Source organism: Lithobates pipiens, unplaced genomic scaffold (genome assembly GCF_037356315.1).
Source record: "Lithobates pipiens isolate NorthernLeopardFrog02 unplaced genomic scaffold, aLitPip1_a1.2 Scaffold_13, whole genome shotgun sequence".
NCBI classification, from domain to species: domain Eukaryota; kingdom Metazoa; phylum Chordata; class Amphibia; order Anura; family Ranidae; genus Lithobates; species Lithobates pipiens.
Window position 1 is genome coordinate 21,183,558 of NW_027507718.1, and position 26,554 is coordinate 21,210,111.

A 26,554-nucleotide genomic window follows, 5' to 3' on the forward strand; every position below is an offset into this window, starting at 1 on the left:
GTTCCTGAGACTATTCCTTTATTAATAAACTAGCAATTGTCGACCTGTTTGTTGAACAGGATAAAGCGTTAAATAAATTAAAACAATTCCTAACAGTATGAAAATAGATTATTTAATAATATATTATTAAAATACATTATACAGAAAATTTGGAAAGTAAAGTGTAGCACAGTGTACACAGTGCTGCAGTTTGTGGTATGTGTTGTGCCATTATATGTGCAATATTTGGTGGAGAGGCACGCAAGTACAGTGATGATCAGTGGTGGAGTGGGCAGGTACGATAGTCAGCTACATGGTTACTTTTTACATATATTTTAAATTTACCTTTCCTTTTTACATAAATTCATCAATTGTGCTTATTTTTCGCTCTACAAATTTAAGACCTGGCTATATTCCATTCTTCTGTTCCACATTCCTTTCATACCGCTCAAGAACCAAGAATTTAAAGAGTGTAATTCTGGCACCTCAGTATGTGGTCACTTGACTTAGAAGTAGTATTAATCTCATAGCTCAGCCTAGGCTGTGTTTATTATGATGCAGTCAGGGGCATTAAGCGGTTTGCACCATCATAATGGTGCAGGAAACCAGTGTATACCACATTAATTAAGCCAACAGGCCCATTTCTGGTCTCTTTGCACTACTTCAGAGTCAAATAAAAACTGCACCCAATTAACAAAATGAATGTGCCAGCTTTCAATACAGAATATGCATTCTATGCTTTAAGATAAAAAGCCTTCTGTGTGCAACAGCCTCCCCAGCACCCCCTAATACTTACCTGAGGTCCATCTAGATCCAGCGATGTTGCAGGAGTATCCTGGCTACCCGGGACTCCACTCCTCATTGGCTGAGACAGTGGTGCGGCGCCATTGGCTCTCGCTGCTGTCAAATTTAGTCAACCAATGAGAAAAGAAAGGGGGCCGGGCCAGACCGAGATACAGCTCCACGTTTGAATGGACACAAGGAGCTGTGGCAAAGCTCAAGTTCCCCCATACCAAGCTGCTTGCTGTGGGGGCACTCAACAGGAGGGAGGGGCCAGGAGGACTGAAGAGGGACCCGAGAAGAGGAGGCTCTGGGCTGCTCTGTGCAAATCCACAGTGTTGTGTTTTTTCACCTTAATGCAACTTGTGTGCAGCATTACCTGTCAAGTACAAGCAGACCAAAATATAATGCAATGGCAGAAATTGAATTTCAGCTGATTGTTATGGAAAGGTTTTTATAGCGGTAATGTAATGAGTGCATCCACACCAGATAACATTATGATACAGATGGCGTCCTCATTTGAACAGTGACTTTTGAATTTGAAAGTACAGCACACAGAACAAAACCATTATGTAGGCCATTCCTATTAATTCATTAAATCACCAGTAAATAGATTTTATCTTCACACACATAACACGCTCATGCTTTGCATTTATTTATTTCTGTAGAGAACCCTTTTGTTGGGTTGTAGCAGCACAACAGAGCCACACCTGTTTAATGTGGTCGGTGTAAATGAATAGTATCTGGAATCTGTCCATAAGGTTTATCATTCTCTGTGAACAAATAAATTGTAGTCACCAAACATCCTGCGCAGGTGGCAAGAGAAAAAAATTGCTCTTTTGTGTAATTTATAGGTCTTCTTATATCTTGGTTTGCTTAAATTTGTCAGTCATATTAAGTATTTTAGAAGCCTACACATACCATTTTGATTCAAATTTACTTGAGTACCAGGGGCCCAATTCCTTAAGACTTCTGATCAACTGCCATATATTTATTGAAGGCAAAAAAATTCACCTTTAGAACATACAGATTTCTTAGCCCCTGTACACACGGTCGGAGATTTCGACAACCAAATCCGTCGGATCTTGTCCGTTGGATCTTGTCCGAAACTGTTGCATACACACGGTTGGACTAATGCCGCGTACACACGAGCGGATTGTATGGCGTACTTAGTCCGTCGAAACACATTTCAGCGGACAATCCACTCGTGTGTGGGCTTCAGCGGACTTTTTCAGCATGCAGTCCGGAGTACTAAGAATTTCGGTTTTTTCGAAATTCTGTCCATCGTACTTTGGTTTCAGCGGACAATACGGTCGTCAGTATGCTAGTTCGACGGACTAAGAATGGCGCATGCCCAGAAAGGATTTACACGGCGGAAGGGTGCTTTGCTGTGTCTTGGACTTCCTATTTCTAGTCCCGTCGTACGTGCTGTACACGTCATCGTGCAAGCTTTCGACGGACTGTTTGTGCATCCGTGTGTGGTCAAGTCCGTTCAGTGGAAACTACGACGGATTGTCTGTCGGATTGTATGACGGACTAAGTACGCCATACAATCTGCTCGTGTGTACGCGGCATAAATTGTCGAAAAATCCGATCTTTCAGAACGTGATGACGGAATTTCATTACGATGGGACTACATTCAGGCTAGTAGCCAATAGCTTTGATGTAGGAATTTGATCTGAGCATGCGCGGCACTTGGTCCGATCAAAATTCGCTACACGTGATCGGAGTATGTCCGATCGAACCAGTTGGTCGGGAAATATTTCCAACAAGTTGGAAAATTGGGTCCGACGGATATTCCGACGGAATCAGTCCGATGCATACCACACACAGTTGGATTATCCGACAATACGGTCCGAAAGGACACATTCCGAAGGATTCTCCGACCGTGTGTACAAGGGCTTAGAACAATAGGGCTTTATGTGTGCCCACTGCATAGACATCAATGGCTATATATTTCTCTATCCATAACTATATTATCAAATCAGACACCAAATTAAGAACTGTATGAGGCAATGTGTTTCAATCATTGGGATCTCCTTCAGGGGTAAAGTGATAGTGCGTATCATAGCAAGGATGTATTGCATACATAAAGTGTATAGTCAGCCTGCTCACAAAACCAATGTCTGACAGCCCACCATGGATCCTGGCGGAGCAGAAAGGGAGAGATGTCCATCAGGAGTATCCCATATAAACAAACAATCTGAATATAATCCAGGCAGACCAAGACAAATGAAGATTTACAGAATCAGCAGAGGCGGCCCATATCAGAGTACACCAATTAATAGACAGAATGCCTCTTTCAGGAAGTATCCCCTGGAAAAATGGTTGTGGTAAAGCATCCTACAAGATAGCAACTATAATCAGTCGCAAAATATACAATGCGACACCCATGCTTACTGACTGGACAACCCTGCTTTAGGGTACTGGGTGCAATGGAAAGCAAAAGGGTGAATGGTTATGTAGTCCTAATCTGACTTCACAAAAACCTTTAGCCCTGGTTCACATTGATTTCTGATGCATTCCAGAATGCATGGAATCACATGACATGTGAAATAGCATGAATTTTTGTGGAGGCCATTCACATATATCTAGTGTGAATCTAATGTGATTTTACAAAGGGTCCTGTGTGGGTTTAGTGCAGTGGGATTTTTAATAATAATATTATGTAAGAAAGTGAGTGAGACAGGCCTCATGTACACGGCTGCTGGTAAATGGATGTTTAGGAGCAGTTGGGTGTTTCTTCAGCTGCCCCTAAAGTCTCCTCTATGTTATCATATCAGGACATGTACATTGAGTCATTATAGTTGTTACCAGGCAGTTGGTTAGAAGCATTTTTTGGAAAGCAGAAAGATGCGTTCAGGACGGATGTGGGTATTTGAAAATGCCAAATTCTGCTTGTAAATGCATGTAAACGCGGTAACTCATGTTTAAACGCGTTTTGTTTATTGACATTTTTAATGGAGATACATTTCTGACCATTTGCAATGCAAAAAACATGACACCAAAGAGAGAAAGAAAGATTGAGACTATATAGAGTAAATCCTAGATAAGCATGCGGAGGATATCAGCTCATTCGTTTTCGTTTGAGCCATTAATAATCAACGTGAAGTTGCTAGGCAGGTCTATAAAAAGCACAACCAATTATAGGGGCCACCTGTCCATGTGGCCCCCCTTTATTCCATGTGGTCCCATGACATTAGAAATGTAGCAATTCATACTCTATACTCTGGAAGTCAATGTACTTCAATTTTCTTTTCATACCCTTCCTGTTTATTATAAACTTCTACTTATGGCTAATTTGAGGCACATTCACACTTTGTGCATTAAAAAAATAAATACATAAAACCCACAAAACACACACACACACACACACACACACACACACAGGTCTGCATAGGGGGCATACAAAAAAAAAATTGTTGAAAGTGCCAGGAACAGTTGTCCAAAACAGTCACCAGAACAGACACTTGTATAAAAAAAAAAAAAAAAAAAAAAAAACCCCGACACGAAAGTCATACGACTTCTGATCTTTGTACTGTGACTTCATGTCCAAACTTCCATGCGACTTCAATGAATGGGATACAACTATACCAGGCTCTTTCAATCTAGTATGAATCTTGGAGGGGGAACCCCACGCCAAAAATCGAAAGCAAAAAACGTCATGGAGTCCCCACCACATCCATACCAGGCCCTTTGAGTCTATGGATCCTGAGGGGAAACCCCAGGTCAAAAAAATAAAATAAATAAATAACACAACACGGCATGAGGTCTCCTCAAAAATCCATACCAGATCCTTATCCGAGCATGCACCCGCAGGTCAGGAAGGGGGGGGGGAGCGAGCACCCCCTCCACTCCTGGACTACGACAGACCCCATGCCCTCAACATGGGAGGGGGGAGGGTTGGGTGCTCTGCGCTCCCCTACACCAAAGCACCTTACCCCCCCCCCCCCCGGATGGTCACGCCCCATGGCTATATAAGAGCTGGCAGACACTGGACCTGACAACAGCGGGAACCAGCATCGGAGGGGGACCAGGTCAGCGAAGAAAGGAGCCATCGGCAGAGGGAGAAGAACCAGGAGAAAAAGTGGACAGAGAAGAACTGGGAGCATGACTTGCTAGACACTTCAGTGCCAGGAACAATAGATAAATTTTTTATTTATTTTTTCCCTCTAAAGAAAGCAAAAACAGTATTCTTCTTCTTTACAAAAAAGAAATATCAATACATATACATACACACACACACACACACACACACAGTGGGGACGGAAAGTATTCAGACACCCTTAAATATTTCACTCTGTTATATTGCAGCCATTTGCTAAAATCATTTAAGTTAATTTTTTTCATCATTAATGTACACACAGCACCCAATATTGACAGAAAAACACAGAATTGTTGACATTTTTGCAGAGTCATTAAAAAAAGAAAAACTGAAATATCACATGGTCATAAGTATTCAGACCCTTTGCTCAGTATTTAATAGAAGCCCCCTTTTGATCTAATACAGCCATGACTGTTTTTGGGAAAGATGCATCAAGTTTTTGACACCTGGATTTGGGTATCCTCTGCCATTCCTCCTTGCAGATCTTCTCCAGTTCTGTCAGGTTGGATGGTAAATGTTGGTGGACAGCCATTTTTAGGTCTCTCCAGAGATGTTCAATTGGGTTTAAGTCAGGGCTCTGGCTGGGCCATTCAAGAACAGTCACGGAGTTGTTGTGAAGCCACGTTATTATTTTAGCTGTGTGCTTAGGGTCATTGTCTTGTTGGAAGGTAAACCTTCGGCCCAGTCTGAGGTCCTAAGCACTCTGAGAAGGTTTTTTGTCCAGGATATCCCTGTACTTGGCCGCTTTCATCTTTCCCTCAATTGCAACTAGTCGTCCTGTCCCTGCAGCTGAAAAACACACCATAATGCTGCCACCACCATGCTTCACTGTTGGGACTGTATTGGACAGGTGATGAGCACTGACTGGTTTTCTCCATACATACCACTTAGAATTAAGGCCAAAAAGTTCTATCTTGCTCTCATCAGACCAGAGAATCTTATTTCTCACCATCTTGGAGTCCTTCAGGTGTTTTTTTTTTTTTTTTAGCAAACTCTATGCAGGCTTTCATGTGTCTTGCACTGAGGAGAGGCTTCCGTCAGGTCTCTCTGCCATAAAGCTCTGACTGGTGGAGGGCTGTAGTGTGATCTTTGGGTTCTTCTTTACCTCCTCCGATAGCTCAGTTTGGCCGGACGGCCAGCTCTAGGAAGGGTTCTGGTCGTTCCAAACATCTTCCATTTAAGGATTATGGAGGCCACTGTGCTCTTAGCAACCTTAAGTGCAGCAGATTTTTTTTGTAACCTTGGCCAGATCTGTGCCTTGCCACAATTCTGTCTCAGCTCTTCAGGCAGTTCCTTTGACCTCATGATTCTCGTTTGCGCTGACATGCACTGTGAGCTGTAAGGTCTTATATAGACAGGTGTGTGGCTTTCCTAATCAAGTCCAATCAGTATAATCAAACACAGCTGGACTCAAAGGTGTAGAACCATCTCAAGGATGTTTAGAAGAAATGGACAGCACCCGAGTTAAATATATGAGTGTCACAGCAAAGGGTCTGAATACTTAGGACCATGTGATATTTCAGTTTTTTTTTTTTCAATAAATCTGCAAAAATATCAACAATTCTGTGTTTTTTCTGTCAATATGGGAAGCTGTGTGTACATTAATGAGGAAAAAAATGAACTTAAATGATTTAAGCAAATGTCTGCGATATAACAGAGTGAAAAAAATTTAAGGGGGTCTGAATACTTTCCGTTTACATATACTAATATTATATATATATATATATATATATATATATATATATATATATATATATATATATATATATATATATATATATATATATATATATATATATATATATATACATATACACACACACACACACACACACACACACATACATACACACAAAAATACAAAGTAACTGCAGCAATGATATGAAATAAAATGTATTTGTGGCTACTTGCATTACAAATCAAATAAATAACCAGTGCGGAAATATAATGCATGTTCAAATGAACAACATTCATTTTGAATATTATAGTGTAATAGTATAAGAATCAGTGCATACACTGGATACAACCCCATGTCATACATTACAATCTGAGGAATTCATAAAGGATTTTGTACACACCCTTTAGAATTTTGTCTAAGCCCTTGTACACACGGTCGGACATTCTGACAACCAAATCAGCCGAAACTGGTGTTGCATACACACGGTCGGACAAAGTTGTCGGAAAATCCGATCGTTCAGAGCGTGATGATGTTATTTCATTACAACGGGACTATGTTCAGGCTAGTAGCCAATAGCTTTGGTCTAGGAATTTGATCTGAGCATGCGTGGCACTTTGTCGGTTGGATTATCCGACAACACGAACCGATCGGACATTTTCCGTCTGAATATCCGACCGTGTGTACAAGGGCTAAGAGCACCTTGCACCCAATTCACGTACCTGTCACAGACAGGTAAATGTATCTGTAGGTCTCTGCAAAGAGATTGTAGTGTGCCTACTGGAAGCTCCTTCTTTAGTGCACTCTCCTCCCTCCCCAGCCTCTGAGCTGTCATGCTGACAGGCGCATGGCCTTAGCTATTGTAAACTAGAGGTCGGCAGAGCCTGATGGGGAACGGATAGACTAGTTCCCCATAACATCTGCTTTACTTTTGATTGACAGTGCACAGCAGTGCGCGGATCCATAGTTGCTATCCAGTCCAATAGCAGCTTTTGAATTCACCTGCTTCAACGAGCTGTCAATCACAAACAAGGCGAACCTGATGGGGAATTAGTCACAGAGTTCCCGATCAGGTTTTGATCACCCTACAGGCACAGTGGCCATGGGTGAGCTTTGTCCTAGCAACCAATATAAAAAACACATTTAAACAAATAAAAATAATGAGCGCACAACATTCCCATTCCTTCATGTCAACTTTGAGATGGTCCTAATTACCCCCAGTTTGCTTATCTGCAAATTTGCGGTAAATCTTTTAGAATCTATCACAGCCATAATGACAGATTCTAATAGCGGTGGTAGTAAAAATTACTTGAATCTGGTACAGGCACTTGTACTGAAACTGGTGTAAGGCTTTCATGAATTAGACACAGGCCAACTTAAACAGCCATAGTGTCAGAAATCTAAAGACTGACCTGTTAAGATATGTATCTTGGTGAGATTTTGGGCCATTTCCTCTTGTTTAATTTTTATATCTGGATTTACAGTAAATCCCTTAAGCCCCTTTATCACATTCATGGTTGCCAAGTCATCCCTTTAATTACTGACACATAGCGATCACACTGGTGCTGCAATTAAAAGCATCTACAACAGTGACAGTTCAGCAATGCTGCAACCTGGTACATTGCCGAGTACTTTAAAGAATGATTAGCAGTCAGCAGTAAACCACATTTACTCAGTAAGTGTAGAATGTATTACTTTAGTGGTTGTGCCTTATTCTTCCCCTCTAGCATCTTACTAATGGGTTCTATCAACAGAACTGACAGTCAGTGGTTTCACACTGCATCTTGGCCTATATAATGTGAGGCTTCAAACAAAAGAGAACCTTTGACTGATCTGGCTGGTTAGAGTTGGAAGTTATATATCTTTATAACCCTCCAACCCCGAAAGACATTTTTGCGGCCAAGCCTATTTTGGTCGAAAGCCAATTGAGTTTGATTTTCCTAGTTATCAATACTGACTTTCCCTGAAATATGCCGACGCAGAGCGTTAATAATTCCCACACATCCTCAATAGATGCAAGAATACACAGTCAAACCACTCCTTACACTCTGCAAACATGTGTCACATATTGTTTATAACAAACTGTATTTGTAGTATAGCACACCACTACTGTTCCTTCATTCCCCCCCCCAAGCAGTGTAAAATTCTGAATGTGCAATAGATGAGAGCAGGGATCTCCAAACTGCAGCCATTTTCTTGTCTTTATCCGGCCACTCTTACTCCTACCGACACCAACGATGGGGCACCATTTACTCCTACTGATGCCAGGACATCGTTTTTTTTGCTCCCACTGGTCACAGTCTGGCCCTTCCTAAATTCTGAAGGACAGTAAACTGACTCTTTGTTTAGAAAAGTTTGGAGACCCCTAGGTTAGAGGAGCTGGATGTCACTTTTGAAACCCCTAAAATCTAAGTTGCTGAAGGTTCTTGAATATGCAGATATGTCAAGAACAACATTTCCTGGCCAAGTTATCAACTGTACAAAAAGTATTTTACTACTTTCGCATTTTCTTCATTTATGTATCATTTTGATGTTGCATTTTAAAACAAACCTTCTGCTAGTTAGTAGCAAATATAAGTAGTGACAAGAAAGAGAACCCAGGCTTGCTTTCATGCCATTTTGCTAGGATGGAAATATTACGTTCAGTAAGGGATAGCAATCTTGTTGTCAGTTTAAAACCTCATTCTGCTGCTACTGTTTACTTATCTCTCTAAAGGCTTCACAGTGAAGGCTTCTACAGAGCCTGACAATCATAATCAGTTAACTGTGTAAACTTCAGATGATTTTTAAACTCTTTATCTACATCCCCAGTCATCAGATCCACTTCTTAAAGAGGAGGGCCTTTTAAAAAATAAAAATAAAAATAAAAGTCAGCAGCTGCAAACACTGCAGCTGCTGACTTAATAAGCCGACTTACCTGTCCAGGGCACCCGCGATGTCGGCCGCCCGAGGCCGACCCGTCCCTCGGCTTCCAGCGCCGCCATTCCTTCTAAGGGAAACAGGCAGTGGAGCCTTGCGGCTTCACTGCCCGTTTCCTACTGCACATGCGCGAGTCGTGCAGCGCTTTGTGAATGGGACGCGCTGTGTTCTGGGACACACAGTTCCCAGAACACAGCGCGACCCATTACCCAGAAGACAACACGACGAGGAGAGAAGAAAGAAAATCTCTGCAGAGGAGGAAGATGAAGATTAGGATTATGTGCCTAGCAACAGGCATTTCTGGTAAGTAAAAAAAAAAAAAAAAATTCTCTTTTTTTTTTTTTATATTTTTTTGCAATTTTTTATATTTTTTTTTTTTCAGGGTGGCCCTCCACTTTAACAGACCAAACTGCCACAGCAGACCTCTTTGGTGAGAAAATGTGTCCGTGGCGTTACAGTGGGGAAAATAATTATTTGATCCCCACTTACAAAGAAATGAAGGGTCTATAATTTTTATCATAGGTTTATTTTTAATAATAGAGGCAGAATAGCAACCAAAAAATCCAGAAAAACAAAAACACATAAAACAAAATACTATAAATTAAAGAGGAAGTAAACTCCCTCTGCTTACATTTACCTAATAGGCAAGTCTATAATAAGGCTTACCTATAGGTAGTGAAAATATCTCTTAACCACTTCAATCACGGACACTTTCGCACCTTCCTAAGACAATTTTCAGTGCTCACTTTTTAAATGACAATTGCCCGGTCATGCTACGCTGTACCCAAACTAAATGTTTATCATTTTGTTCCCACAAATAGCGCTTTCTTTTGGTGGCATTTGATCACCTCCACGGTTTTTATTTTTTTCTAAATTAATAAAAAAAAAATGAAAAAAAGTTAGAAAAAAAATAGTTTGTTTTTGTTATAAAATTTTGTAAATGGGCACTGACAAGCTGCACTGATAAGGCGGCACAAATGAGATGGCACTGATGGTTGGCACTGATTTCACTGATAGGCATCACTGGCATGCATTTTTCATTGGCACTGATTGGCATATCGCTGGTGGGCTAGGGTGGCAAACCTGGTGGTCCTGGACGAGCATCCAAGCGGGGGGGGGGGCTGCGCTGATAAACAATCAGCGCAGACCCCCCCCCCCCTGTCACCCGTCAGGAGAGCAGCCGATCGGCTCTCCTCTACTCGAGTCTGTCAGACACAAGTGAGGAACAGCCGATAAACAGCTCGTCCTGTGTCCATCGTGGTCAGCCGTGATTGGACACGGCTGATCATGTGGGAAAGAGTCTCAGAGACTCTTTACCTAGATTGGAGTTGTGGTGTGTCAGACTGACAAGCCGCAACACTTGCCGCAATGCGCGCCCCTCAAGGGCGCTAGCCGGCAGTTATCCTGCTGGATGTCATATGATGCCCAGTCAGGGTAACTGAACCATTTCCCAGCTGTCATTCTGCTATAGGCCAGGAGGGAAGTGGTTAAACATGTACAGTTTAGGAGATATTATTTACATTGCCATCACTGGCACATGTGCTCTGAAGGAACGGCCCATGCGCAGGAGTGACATCACCGCGGCTCCAGCCGATCACAGCGCTGAAGTTCGCAAACCCCTCAAGAAACTCCAGGTAAAACGTCAGCCGTCTCAGTGGTGTGCAGGGACCACTGCAACAGCTTCGATCTAAGGTAAGTGTTTCATAATGAGCGAGTATGCGATGCATACTAGCTCACAGTGGCGTAACTAGAACCTTCAGGGCCCCGATGCAAGAAATCATGAAGGGCCCCCCTGAACCCCAGCCAGGGCCCTTTTCTCCGAGTCCGGCGGTGGAACTCCAGGGTGTGGTCACAGGTATGACCTTTGTGAGCCCTGTAGTTCCACCACTGGTATCAGTATTTTTAAATTTTTAGGTGCCCCATTGGGGGACTGTCCCTAGGCAGGATGGGGTCCCCGTCCCCAGAAGAGATTAGGTCCTTTTCTCCAGGGCAGATGAAGTTACTGCCCCCAGGTGAGAAGGGGTCCCTGTCCCCTGGGGAGGTGGGGGTCCCTGTGCCCACGTGAGAAGGGGTCCCTGTCCATTGGACTGAGCGGCAATGCATGGAGCAGGAGAGGGGTACTCTGAGGACACAGGTCATGCGGGAATGCACAACTAAAGAGCAGCCAGTGCGATAGTCGAGCATGGAGCTCTGCTAGTCACCCTCCACCTCCAGCCACCCGTGTGCATGGTGCACTGGTACCCCTAGCTGCCTATGTTGCTGCCAGCCATATGTAGAGGGGGCTGAATGGGCCCCCTGCATCACAGGGCCCGGTTGCAGTCGCAACTGCTGCACCCCCTATAGTTACGCCCCTGCTAGCTCATTATGCCTTTGTCTTGCAGGGGTTATTTTTCTGATGTTTACAACCTCTTTAAGTTGCAGTTCAGTGAGTAAAATAAGTATTTGATCCCCAAGCAAAACATTACTTAGGACTTGGTGGAGAAACCCTTGTTGGCAAACAGAGGCAAGACATTTCTTGTAGTTGGTGACCAGATTTGCACACATCTCATGAGAGATTTTGGTCCACTCTTTTCAGATCTTCTCTAAATTCTTAAAAGGGTAAGTTCACCTTTACAGAAAAATCTGTAAGGTGAACTTACACAGGACCTCCCCCCCCACTCCCACTGACCAGAATGGTGGTAATCGCCTGTTCTGAGCCCCGTTATAGCCGCCTAATGGCTCCGGGGCTTAGAAATCCTTGGAGCTTAATCGCCTAAACAGTACACAGTCAGGAGGTACGTTTAGGAGCATTCCAATTGGTCAGTGCCATCACATGGGTGGCGTGGAACAATCAGAAGCCTCGTAGCCCGTCCTCTCAGCGGGGAGGAAGAGGAGAGAGCTGAGAGGATTTCTAAGCCCCAGAGCCATGAGGCGGCTATACTGGGGCTCAGAATGGGCAATTACCGCCATTCAGGTCAGCAGGACCGGGGGGGGGGGGGCGAGGTGGAGGTTCTGTGTAAGTTCACCTTACAGATTTTTCTGTAAAGATGAACTTACATTTTATGGTTTCTTGGCAACTCAAAGTTTCAGCTCCCTCCATAAATTTTCTATGGGATTAAGGTCTGGGGACTGACTAGGCCACTCCATTATCTTAATGTGCTTCTTCTTGAGCCACTAATCAACCCCTTAGTATTCTGGATTGAAACAAGTACATAATAGAGGGATATGCTTTGTTCATATTTCATGTCTGAGGTTTACAACCACTTTAATAAAGAGCATGGGTGTTGTCTAAGGCCCTACTGATTCTTGTGAATGGGGCTGTTTTCATTTATCTGTGGGAAAGTTATTGGTGTTACCTGCAAATAGCTGTAGGCAAAGCAATGAAAGGATGACAGCGTACACAGTTATTTTTAGGTGTTCGCATGTAAACATTCACACAGCAATTACGTGTGGATGATTGGCCCTGGACTCAGACAGCTAATAGCAGAGAACCCTGCTGACTCTCCCCACAGATAATCAAAAACGGTCCCATCCGCAAGTGTGAATGGGACCTATAGAACTGCTGAAATTCCAGATTTGTTATACGAATACAAGAAAGTGAAAGTAGTACAGAAGGACAACATCTGAATGGCAGTTACAGATTATACTTTCACTTTCTCATGCCTCTTGCTCCTATAGCAGAGCCCGCTGTGTTAAACCCATTTCATCGGCAGTTCTGCACCACAAACAGCAGAAATCTAAAATATAATATTATATATATATATATATATATATATATATATATATATATATATATATATATATATATATATATATATATATATATATCATAAATCAGACCTCTAGGTAGGCTACTTTTTTTTTTAATCTATACAGTATTATAGATCTCTAAAAAGTGTCCTCTCAAGTCAATTATTAAATGTAGAAAGTGGCAATGTGCACGAAGCCTGGGTAGAGTGAATGCTGGGTAAAAAAAAAAATAAAAAAAAAAAAACCTTACCGTACTGAGGAAAATCAATTTTAACAAGATCAGCTTTAGAGAATCTACTTACTGAAATAAATAAGCAAAGGGTTCACATGTCTGAATTTCCCAAAAAGCACTCACTATTTATAGAACTTTAAAGAGAACCTGTCTGATGGGAAATATAAGAGCTGCCCCTGCTCCCTGTTTTTGAGGTGTATACCGCAGGGCTGTGATTCCTATTCTTGCTTATTTATTATTATTTAGGTCATACCTGACCTGAAAAACATCAGGCATCCCAAATCCTGACATGTGCATGCTTTTTTTTCAGGGCAGTAGCTCACTTAAGAGCCCATTCACACAGGGGCAACTCCTGATCCGACTTCAGGTCGCCCCTAGTCGCCTCAGGTCGCCTCAGGTCGGACAACATTTAAAAAGCAATGTAAGTGAATGAGAGCCGTGTTAATGCACGCTACTGAAGTCGCTCCGACTTCAAAAAAGGTTCCTGTACTACTTCTATCCGACTTGTAGGCGACCGGTACCCATTGATTTCAATGGAGGTCGCCTCCAAGTCGGATCTCCGTCTATACGGAGGCGACTTTGACAGAATTATCAGCTCTCAAGAGGGAACTCCACGGCAAATTTCTGAAAAAAAATTGGCGTGGGTTCCCCCTCCGAGAGCATACCAGGCCCTTAGGTCTGGTATGGATTCCAAGGGGAACCCCCTACGCCGAAAAAACGGCGTGGGGGTCCCCCCCAGATCCACACCAGACCCTTATCCGAGCACGCTACCCGGCCGGCCAGGAAAGGGGGTGGGGACGAGCGGGCGGCCCCCCCCCTCCTGAGCCGTACCAGGCCGCGTGCCCTCAACATGGGGGGTGCCTTGGGGGAGGGGGGCGTGCGGCCCCCCCCACCCCAAAGCACCTTGTCCCCATGTTGATGAGGACAAGGGCCTCTTCCTGACAACCCTGGCCGTTGGTTGTCGGGGTCTGCGGGCGGGGGGCTTATCGGAATCCGGGAGCCCCCTTTAATAAGGGGGCCCCCGGATACCGGCCCCCCACCCTATGTGAATGAGTATGGGGTACAATGTACCCCTACCCATTCACCTGTGAAATAAAGTACAATAAAACACACAACACAGAGAAAAAGTATTTTATTGCACAGCCGGGGGTCTTCCGTCTTCGGGGGTCTTCTCGCCGGACTCCTCCGCTATGTGTGTGTAGCTCTTTTGCCAGCGGAGGAGTCCGGCTTTCTTCCTCCCCGCCGCCGGCCTCTTCTCCCGACTTCGGGGGTCTTGTCCCCCTCTTCGGTTCTTCTGCCGGGCCACCGCGCCTGGTCCGGTGGCCCGGTCTTCTGTCGCCGTCTTCCGTTCTTCTGTCGCCGCCTTCGGTTCTTCTGCCGGGCCACCGCGCCTTCTTATAGCTCTTTTACAGGCGGTGGCCCGGTCTTCCGTCGCCGCCGCCGCCGCCTTCCGTTCTTCTCCTTCTTCTTCTCCTGGAGATGTTGACTCGACGAGCTCTCCGGCCACAATGCCAGGGACGCGCTCCGCTGCCTCTTATATAGGGACAATGGGGCGGTGTCACATGGGTTGATGTCACATGGGTTGGTCACATGGGTTGATGTCACATGGTGACCCCGCCCCCTTACCATGTGACATCAACCCATGTGACCAACCCATGTGACATCAACCCATGTGACACCGCCCCATTGTCCCTATATAAGAGGCAGCGGAGCGCGTCCCTGGCATTGTGGCCGGAGAGCTCGTCGAGTCAACATCTCCAGGAGAAGAAGAAGGAGAAGAACGGAAGGCGGCGGCGGCGACGGAAGACCGGGCCACCGCCTGTAAAAGAGCTATAAGAAGGCGCGGTGGCCCGGCAGAAGAACCGAAGGGAACGGAAGACGGCGACAGAAGACCGGGCCACCGGACCAGGCGCGGTGGCCCGGCAGAAGAACCGAAGAGGGGGACAAGACCCCCGAAGTCGGGAGAAGAGGCCGGCGGCGGGGAGGAAGAAAGCCGGACTCCTCCGCTGGCAAAAGAGCTACACACACATAGCGGAGGAGTCCGGCGAGAAGACCCCCGAAGACGGAAGACCCCCGGCTGTGCAATAAAATACTTTTTCTCTGTGTTGTGTGTTTTATTGTACTTTATTTCACAGGTGAATGGGTAGGGGTACATTGTACCCCATACTCATTCACATAGGGTGGGGGGCCGGTATCCGGGGGCCCCCTTATTAAAGGGGGCTCCCGGATTCCGATAAGCCCCCCGCCCGCAGACCCCGACAACCAACGGCCAGGGTTGTCGGGAAGAGGCCCTTGTCCTCATCAACATGGGGACAAGGTGCTTTGGGGTGGGGGGGCCGCACGCCCCCCCTCCCCCAAGGCACCCCCCCATGTTGAGGGCACGCGGCCTGGTACGGCTCAGGAGGGGGGGGGGCCGCCCGCTCGTCCCCACCCCCTTTCCTGGCCGGCCGGGTAGCGTGCTCGGATAAGGGTCTGGTGTGGATCTGGGGGGGACCCCCACGCCGTTTTTTCGGCGTAGGGGGTTCCCCTTGGAATCCATACCAGACCTAAGGGCCTGGTATGCTCTCGGAGGGGGAACCCACGCCAATTTTTTTTCAGAAATTTGCCGTGGAGTTTCCCCTTGAGCTCATTCTCTGCTTGGCCGCGGCAAAAGTCGCCTGGCCTGGGGCGACTTGTAAGTCGTCCCAAGTCGCGCTTGAAGTCATCACAAGTCGTTTTGAAGTCGTCCCAAGTCGCCGCTGTCAAGTCGTGTCCAAGTAGCCTGATCAAGTCGCCTACAAGTCGTGTTGCCCCTGTGTGAATGGGCTCTAAGGAAAGGCAAGGTTAGATATGACATGACCCTTGAAAAACAAGTGAGCAATGACAGCTTCCATATCTCCAGAGGTTAAAGTGATATTAAAGCTTATATTTATTTAACCTCATTCTAATGCTGGTGAAATAACTTACAAAGTTTGCTGCTCCTTGATGTATTCAACTTTAATTTTCCTGTAGAATGAGTTGGTCGCCTGCGTGCTGGCCCAGATATCTACTTTTAGGGTGGCTCTTTTCATTTGCAGTGTCCTATGGAGCCACCATTTTGTGTGCATTTCCAGCCAAGACTACAGCTGTGTCTCCCTATGCTGTGTGTGTGTGTGTCAACATAGCCCTGTAGCCTAAGATGGCAACGCACTCCCCTGCTCCTCCCTCCTTCAAGCTAATGGACTGGCAGATGCTCAAGACCAAGGGTGTCCAAACTTTTTTGAAAGAGGGGCAGATTCGATGAAGTGAACACACGTGAGGGCCGACCATTTTACCTGACATTCTTTGAACCATTAAAATTCGGTCTGTGTTTGTCCGAGCCCAACAAGAATTCTCTTGCTTTTGTGGCTGTGTGTGGTGAAGAGGTGAGCTTAGGTGTGTTAGTTGGATATACTGTATTTATTGGCATATAACATGCACCTTCACTTTAAGAGGGAAGTTTCCAAAAAAAAAAAATTACATTTTAAATATATAACTGTGAAGTAAAATAAGGGTCAGTGCCCATGAATGCAGCCCCACCATTGCCAAGAATGCAGCACCCCCAATACCATCAGTGCAGCCTGATCTATGCCCATCTGCAACCTCGGAGGGGGCAGGGAGGGGGGCGAGCGCAAACAGATTACATACACGAGAATCTGTTTACTCAATGGCCTCTTTAATACAAAGTCCCGCCTCCTACGATTGCCAGAACAGTCTTCCAATGGTAGCGCAGAAGACGAGACTTCCTATTACAGAGGCTGCCGTGTAAACAGGAAATTCACCTGTATGTACAGCGCTTGTCCCACCTCCTCCCTGTCCCCGTCCAAGGCAACCAGTATATTTTATAATATATATATATATATATATATATATATATATATATATATATATATATATATATAAAACAGAGATAGTGACAGCTACAGTCCAGCTGTAAGGCCAGCCATAGATGGTTCAAATCTGGGCTGTTCAGCAGAGACCAGCCGAGATCCAAACCATGTATGGGCAGGCTAAAAGTACCCAAGTTGGTCAACTTGGGTACACCATAAAGGAACAAAAAGAGGCACCTCTAAGTGTAATATGTTTTAAAAGTATAATTTAATGATAATATAATCAGCCAGGTGAATACTCACATGACAGTTGTGAGATGCAAGCATGGGTTTATCTCAGTATGGGGTATGCAGTCACTCTGTTGTTCGGGGATGCATCCTAAGTGTTGTCCCAGTACTCTGAAAAGATCCTGGATGGAATGAAAGGATACAAAGAGCGTTGTCAGCAGAGCTGGATTGTGCTGAGCAGGGGCGTGTGTGTCTTGCGTCTGCAATGGACTCTCCCAGTCTGTGTGTAACTCGGCGTTGGCGTGCGTGTCAGCCTGGAACCGGAAGTGACATTGTGGCATGTCAGATGACGCGTTTCAAAGCTTCCATTTTTTTTGATCTGTGGTAAAAGAGGAAGCTTTGAAACGCGTCATCTGACACACCCCGACGTCACTTCGGGTTACAGACTGCACCTAGTGCATTCCAGGCAGACATGCCGTCGCCGAGTTACACACACACACCGGCAGAGTCCATTGCAGACCGCAAGACGCGCACGCCCTTGCTCAGCACAATCCAGCTCGGTTGACAACGCTCTTTGGATCCTTTCATTCCATCCAAGATCTTTTCAGAGTACTGAGACAACACCTAGGATGCATCTTCGAACAACAGAGTGACTGCACACCCCATATTTGAGATAAACCCATGCCTGTATCTCACAACTGTCATGTTAGTAGCCACTTAGCTGATTATATTATCATTAAACTATATTTTAAAACATATTGCACTTAAAGGCGCCTCTTTTTGTTCCTTTATCTTGTCTTCCAGAGTTTGCTTCACTCATAAGGGAGCTGCCCTCTGTGCTACTGTTTTTTTTTTTTGTTTTTTTATGGACATTTTGCTCCATTTTTTTATGGGCATTTTTGTTTTGTTTTATACCAGGACTTTGTTCCTATTAAGCTGATTTATTTTACTACTGATTATATTATATCTTGCAGATAGCCCTTTGATTAATACATGTTCTTTTATGTAATTTTATTAGCCCCATTATGCAGTGCCTTTACGCCATTCCATCCTTTTTATTAACTTGGGTACACCACCTGCTGGATTTTACATGCGATTGTCGCTAGCAGCTGATATAGCCGTTAGCAATAATCACGGCGTTCACCCGGTGGGGTCGCCCTCCCCTACCAGAACACAATAGTTTGGTGGGAGGGATTCCCCAGTTAACACTGTCTGTGTTGCTGGGGGAATCAAGCAAATTTCTTTCCTGCAGCCCGTAGTTGCTCCATGTATGGCCTGCATAATTCTAGAAATAGAATCAATCAGCTGCATGGTTTCTGCCCCTTCTGCAACCAAGCCCTCCATAGTTCAGCAAAAGACAATGTAAACACACTGTGGAACAATGTTTCAGCACCATGTCTACATCAAAAGTGAAACAGTCATGGCACTTCCAGTTATAATGGAGGCTTGGGCAGATACAAGGTCTGTCCATCATCTCCGTGCAGCAATAGATGACTGCAATAGGGCTCATTTACGTCTGTGTCACCCTCTGAAGAACAATGTGCGGAAGGTCGCATTTTAGAGGGTGTTTGACAGGCAGTCAAGAGGCCTTAGGTTGTTATTCACCACCTGTTTTAACCCCTAAAAACCTGCACCACCAAATCACAACCAATTATTCAGTTGAATGGGTCACATTGGGTCCAGCAGTACTGGCTGTAGAATGCAACGGGGATATATTTTGCTGTGCCACGATGCAAAGCACTGTAGCTGTGGCTAGTGTACAACCTCCTGCGCTGTCTTTGCAGCTTAAGGGGGAGTGGTTGGGTGGTAGAAAACATGCAGCGCAACTCCATGTTTTTACTGTCTCACCCCAACTGCAAATGAGGTTAAGGGGTGCTTGTGAGCATTTCTGAGTGTATGCAGTACCTTGCCTTAACCTGGCCAATGGTTTCAATTGTTTACCCCCAATGAACTGTCTTTTTTTGCTGTTGAATAACACAAGTAATAAAGGCATTACTGCTTGCATGCAGTACTTCTTTCAGCTGACACCATTTTGTCTTGTCTAGGTCTCTAGAAGTTGGATATGCACTGGAAATAGTCAATGTAGCCCTAGTGCACCTAGTGTGAATGAGTCCTTAGGGCTCATTTACACCATCTTCTTTAAGCTGTCTTGATCTGCATAGAATCTCAATCAGGGTTCCTCCAGAGGTGGCAAAGGGTTCCTTGAGCTGTGGCTAAATTACCTATCGTGTGATGGTGCCTGCATAGTTCCAGGTTCAACACCACTTGGCATAGCCAGAGTCATGTCTGTTAAGGGAGAATTCTTCCTACTGTCCACCACCAACGGAGGGGGCAATTTCCCAAAGAGCACCAATGGACTACTTTAAGTAGGGGATCTCTGGGACCTGAAAAAGATTGCAAGGGTTTCTTTAGGGTAAAAAGGTTGAGAAAGGCTGGCATAGATGAACCCAGGCTCAACACAAGGGCATATAGAAAACAACTGATCATACCACAAAGCTGTGTTGAGGAGGGTTGGTTGTGGTGCACTGCATACAAATGCAGAACTTGCTGCATTTTTACACAGAGCATTACACTTTACTGCATGCCACCACATTGAAACATGTGATATGTCAATAAAGTTTTTTTAAAAAAAGTAAACATTGCTTCGCATGCTAACAATGCAGTGCATTGTTTCTCATTGCCTCATTCCCAGCTGGTAGTGTTTGAGATCCTAAAGTGGCTGTAAACCCTTCCATAAACCCAAGGCCTCAGATAACACAGAGATTTAACAAATCCTCCTACAAATGCTGTATCTGCAGTCTTCTCTACATTCATTCAAAGTGCAGAATTTTAAAGCTTGTCAGAGTTTAAAGTGTTTGTTAACCCCCAAACCCCATAGTCAATTTCATTACTTTTACCTACAGGTAAGCCTATAATAAGGCTTATATGTAGGTAAAAAGAATATCTCCTAAACCTGTATGGTTTAGAAGATATTCCCCTTGCAATGAGCCGCTGAAGTTTCTCAGCTGAAAGCCCGGCAGACGCCGGACCTTGCCGGAAAGGAGTCTCCCATACGCATGCACGGGAGTGACGACATCGTGGCTCCAGCAGCTCACAGCACTGGAGCCGTGATACACGGAAGACACGCCGAGGCAACGTGTCAGCTCCCTCGGCATGGATCAGGCAAGTTACCGACGCCTTGTTCTAAAGGTATGCATTTCATAATGAACTAGTATGCAGTGCATGCTAGCTAGTTTTTTTCCTTTAAAGCATGTTATACAGCACAGTACTTTTGCTGTGCAATTTGGCCCCCTGTAAAACCTGAAATACCTGGCTAATCCTGACAGTTTCTCCCCTCCCCTATGTAAACTGACCACGGTGTATTATGGCTGCTGAGCCCTGACACCGATCATTTACGTGCCTCCATCATCCGCAGCTCTCTGCTCTGCTCCTGTGTCCTCCTCCCTCCTCCCCCCTCCCCTCTCAGCCTGTCATCTGTGTGAGTCACCCCTCCCCTTCCCTTCTATCGCTGTTCTGAGCAGTGCATACATTACTGCTCCCAATCACTGCCAGTCCCTCTGCTAGGATTATATGATGTATATACTATATGCCATTTTCTAAAATTCTTCTTATCCCCGATCAGCGGTCATGCGACCGATTGGCGCTGTCTTTCTCCACTGTATTTATTCCAGAGGGAGGGGCTGAGCTCTCCCACTGATGTCTGCCTTGCGGTCACGTGACCGCCCAGCACGGTCTTCCTCTTAAGTTTGTATTACAGAGGAAGGGGCGTGTGACCGCCCCGGCACAGTCTTCCTCCAATGTTTGAATTACAGAGGGAGGTCAGGTTACCGCCTGGACGGAGAGCTCAGCCCCTCCCTCTGGAATACATACAGCGGAGGAAAACAACAAAAGGAGCTGGCAGTGGCTGAGTGCACTGATGTGTGAGCTGATTAGAGGGGAGGGACACACCCACTTTCACACAGCAACAGAGCTGAGGCTATCAATCTGCTGGAGGTCCCTCCTCTGTCATCTTTTTTCTCTTGGTGTCAAGAAAACTTGTCAGAAGCGACTCATGCCGATAGCAGATGAACAAAGCAACAGACAGAAATGACCCTAAGCCCCCATTCGCACCGGTGCAGCTTTGAAATTGCACTACTTTAGCACGATTTCAAAGGCGTGCATCAGCACGAATTTGCACTGCCAATTTAAATGAACAGAAGTCAATGCAAGTCACAATGAAAATGGGTACAAAGTAGTGCAGGAACCTTTTCATAATCGCTGTGACATGAGTTATTCCATTGTCGGAAATGGGGCGTGACTTGTCATGCGATTTTTAACTGTCAAACTGCATGACAAGTCACACCAGTGTGAATGGGGGCTTACTGTCCTAAATTAAAGAGGAAGTAAACCCTGATGGGTTTACTTCCTCTTTTTTTCCCTGCAAAGGTAAAGCATAATGGACTACTATGCATCGCATAGTAGCTCATTATGTGTCACTTACCTGACACAGGAGCCAGCGAAGTCGCCGCTGATCCCTGTAGTCCGCCGCGTCCATCTTGCTGGTGGCGTCTCGCAGCTCCGACCAATGACAGCGGCGAAGCCGTCACTCCCGCGCATGCGCACGGGAGTCGCGCCTCGCAGCTCCGCCGCTGTCATACGGCGAGGCCGCGATGACGTCACTCCCGCGCATGCGCACGGGAGTCGACAAATTTGGCAAATCCATTCTTGGACTTGCCGCATTTAGTGCGCATGCGCGCCGCTGTCTACGGCGCATGCGCCGTAGACAGCGGTGCCCATTTTCGGGCAAATATCTCCTAAACCATATAGGTTTAGGAGATATTACTTGGACCTACAGGTAAGCCTTAATCTAGGCTTACCTGTAGGTCAAAGTTGTTTGGAAGGGTTTACTTCCATTTTAAGTACACACTATAGAGAGATATGCTATGTTCATATTTCATGTCTGAAGTATACAACCATTTAAATGAATGGACCTAAAATCTGTTTGCTATAGGTTACAGCATTTTGTGCATCACGTTTTCCATTTACATAATAGTGAGCAATATAGCACTATACAGATAAGTAGAGCTCATTTGTTCAAGTGGTGTGTAGTGGACATGCCGCATTGTTGAAATAAACACTGCAAATGGGGAATGTGAATCTCCAAAGAGTTCAAATGTTTGAAAATACTGCTAACGTCATCAGTAGATTCTTGCCGGTGGCTGTAAACACTGCCTGCTCACACTGCTTGCAAACAGTAGCAGCTATGGCCAGTGCCCCGCTGTTTGCATGTAAAGGTTACAAGTAAATGAAACCCCAACAAACCATGGAGGCAGCATGCGCCCAGGTTTGACGTTCCTGCGGAGTTGTGGTCACACACACACACACACACGTCTCAACTAAGCCAGTTTGTATACAGCCATAGCACAGAGTGCTGCTGTGTTAAGAGGCAGGTTTTAGCCACTTCTAAACACAGCAAACTATCAGTCGCTGGCTGCTTGCATGACTATAGCCTAAAGCCTTGTACACACTATTAGTGTTTTTTTTACGTTCAACACAGCGGGCTGAATGAAAACAAACTGACAGCTCCAGTCATGGAAGCTATACTAACAATCAGATGTTAGTACAGCAATCTCCCCTGCTGTTCTATTGTGTTCTGACAGAGGGACGGTCCTCCAACCAGAACACTCTAGTCAACGCTCTCAGCCATTGGCTGAGAGCACTAATCAGCAGACCTTTTTCAGTCATGCCCCATCGACAGAAGCCTGGTCGGCCTGTCGGATCTGCTGCCGTACACACGGGCCAAATGTTAGCCAGTTTCTATTGGCCTGCCCGATGCCGCCTGACATTCGGCCTGTGTGTACTAGGGTTTAGGCCCCTTTCACACATACAGACCATTTATCTGTTTTTCCATTGATAGATGAAATACATATATCGATGCATCTCTATGGAAAAACAGATGTAAACGGATGATCATTCGTTTACATCCACATCCATCAACATTTGCTTTTTAAAAAGGATCAAAGCCCTATTTTTGTTTCATTAAGAAGAAAAAAAACAACACGGGTGGAAACAAACAAATGGTCTGTTTTTGTATATAAAAATGGCTCTGGAACTCTGGCTCTGGCATCAGTAGATAAAAACAAACTGTGCAGCTCTGACTAAAACCCTTGCTATAGGTGTAGGCCATTTATGTACCTTGAAACCTGACTGCAATACTCCTAGGACGTTGCTAAGTACTCCCAGGACGTTGCTAAGTGAGGCCTAGTCATCACTGCTCACCTTCACCATCACAGGAGTGAGCTCTCAAATGCTGAGCTCAGAGCAACTGCATCAGGGGAGAAAAGGAGAATGGTGAGAGGGATTGAATCAGAGAAAGAGCACACTCCTGTGATGGTGGAGGGGAGCAGTGATGACTAGGCCTCACTTAGCAACATCCTGGGAGTATTCCAGTCAGGCTTCATAAGTGCAAGTGGCCTACACATATAGCAAAAGGTAGAATTCATCCTTGGTCAGAGCTGCACAATTTGTTTTAATCTACAAACACCCCTTCCCTGCATAGCCAGGTTTTTTGTAAAGGTGAACTATCCTTTTAAGGACTCTAGCTGGCGGATGTAAAAAAACAGATAAGCCCCCAGTCACACCGACCGCGACATTGAAATCACTTCAGGTGCTACTTGGAAGACATCTGTGTTACTTTATGGACAGAGGTATATGCAAGTCGCACCTGAACTTGTAAAAAGTAGCGTAGGAACTACGCCGACCACTTCCAATGCAGACAATAAGGTGCAACCTGTCATGTGATTTGAAAACGGTCAAAATGGCATGGCAAGTTGCACTGGTGTTACCGGGGGCTAATAGTGCTACGTGTTTTTGTATGAAAAGCTTATTGCCTAGTACACACAATGAGAAATCAGATGAAAAATACAGATTTCAGAGCGCCCGTTTGATAATCTGTTAGTACTAAGGATGAGCTGAGGCGAGTTCGCAACTCCACGTGCCCAAGCCCACCAGGAAGCTGACCCTGCGCAGCGCTAATCACAGGCAGCGAGGTACATCCCGATCCGCGGCTGCCCAGATCGGGAAATGCCACATTGCCTGTGATTAGAGCTGCACAGGGTCAGCTTCCTGGCAGGCACGTGGAGTTGTGAACTTGCCTCAGCTCATTCTTAGTATACAGCTTCTGAAAGCTGATCACGACAGTTCATGCAAAATTATCCATAATTTTTTTATTATTATTCTTCATTAAAAAAAAATGTCATGCACAATACCATAACAAAGATTTTCTTTTAATCAGTACAATATTCTTCCATAAAAATAAATTGACCAAGACCATTTATGCTCAAAAACGAAAGAATACATTGCATAATCATGGAAGGTTTTATGATGTCATACAATAATTTTCAGGACTATAATCATCTATTGGTGTTATATTCGTTTTTTTTTTTTTTTTTTTGGCTAGTCTCACAGTTCATTTGTCCGATATTCTCATCATGTGTACAAGGTTTAAAGCCCCATACACACTATTCGATTTTCCGCAGTTATTAGTCTTCAGATTTACCAAAAACATGTGGTGCCTTTCATACTGGGGCGTTTTTCAGGCACTTTAGTGTTAAAAAAAGTGCCTGTAAATCGCCTAAAAGAAGCCTCATCTGCAATCCCAATGTGAAAGCCCGAGTGCTTTCACACTGAGGCGCTGCACTGGCAGGGCGTAAAAAAAAATAAAAAAAAAGTCCTGCAAGCAGCTTCCTTGGAGCGCTTTTAAAGCTCCTAAAGCGCCCCTTCCCATTGAAATTAATGGTAAGCTCCTGCAAAACGCCTGCAAAGCGCTTTTGCCAGCTGCGCTTTGTGGGCATTTTTAACCCTTTAGTCAGCCACTAACGAGTGCTCAAAAATGCTGGTAAAGTAGTTAAGCTAGTTTAAGCAGCACTTTACCAGCATTTTTCGGGCGATGGCAGTGTGAAAGGGCTCTTGGGCCCCTTTCACGCAGGCATTTTTCAGGCGCTACAGTGCTAAAAATAGTGCCTGTATAGCGCCTGAAAAAAGCATCTCCTTTCACTCCAATGTGAAAGCTGGAGGGCTTTCACACTTGAGAGGTGCGCCAGCAGGATGGTTAAAAAAAAAAAAAATTGATGCTAGCAGCATCTTTGGAGCGGTGAATTCACCGCTCCTTCCCATTGAAATCAATGGGAAAGCGTGGCTATACCACCGGCAAAGCGGCGCTGCAGCGGGCAGTTTTAACCCTTTTGCAGGCGCTAGCTTGAGTTAAAACCGCTAGCGGGCGAATAGCGTTGCTAATATGACACCTGCACCGCCCCAGTGTGAAAGGGGCCTTAAAGCACTTGGGCTTTCACATTGGGGTGGCAGATGAGGCTTCTTTCAAGCTCTTTACAGTCATTTTTTTTTTTTTAACGCTAAAGTGCCTGAAAAACGCCCCAGTGTGAAAGGGGTCTCAAGGTTTGACCCCCATATTATATGGATTTTGTAAATCTGAAGAAAAAAGAATAGTGTGTATGTGGCTTTAGATTATTACAACAGTCATTTTCCTTTCAGGCAGTTTGGATACACAACTGGTGCTCTATAATTATATATATATATATATATATATATATATATATATATATATATACACATATATACATATATACATACACACACACACAGGACCACCGTCACTCACCTCCCCATATGCCCAACTTCAGCTGAGAGCTATCCAGGTTCACCACATAGTCCCCAAGAAAGCGGTTCAGGACATCGACCACCACAGACTCGAACACCATGGTGTCCCCCGGCTGTCCTTTCAGCTCTCAGGCTCACACATACACATTAGCAGCCAGGCCCGCCCTGCCTTCTCATGAGAAGTACGCCCTGAGCCAGGCCTTCCCCCTACACCATGTGGAAACACTGTCACATGGAGGAGGAGGAGGAGAGCTGCTTTGTCAGTTCATTGCTAGCAGGTCACTACCTCCTCAGGCTTGGGAGAGACTTGAGCTTGTGTTCTGTTTCACACAACTGCATTTATATCCCGATACACTGCTTCACTGACTGGAGCTGTAATACAATGATACAGTCTCAGGCAGCAGGCTTCACAGTTGTGTACTTTC

At 45.1% G+C, this 26,554-nt stretch overlaps 1 protein-coding gene across 2 annotated transcripts in view; it reads right to left on the reverse strand.

Annotated features, from left to right (window-relative positions):
• Positions 1 to 26,348, reverse strand: part of VPS13A (vacuolar protein sorting 13 homolog A) — a 327,166-nt gene extending 300,818 nt beyond the window's left edge. For both annotated transcript variants that reach the window (XM_077474893.1, XM_077474892.1), the window contains exon 1: positions 26,131 to 26,348. In XM_077474893.1, the coding sequence (XP_077331019.1) occupies positions 26,131 to 26,230 (100 nt within the window). In that variant the 5' untranslated portion in view covers positions 26,231 to 26,348. The remainder of the gene's footprint in view (positions 1 to 26,130) is intronic.
• Positions 26,349 to 26,554: the final 206 nt, after the last annotated feature.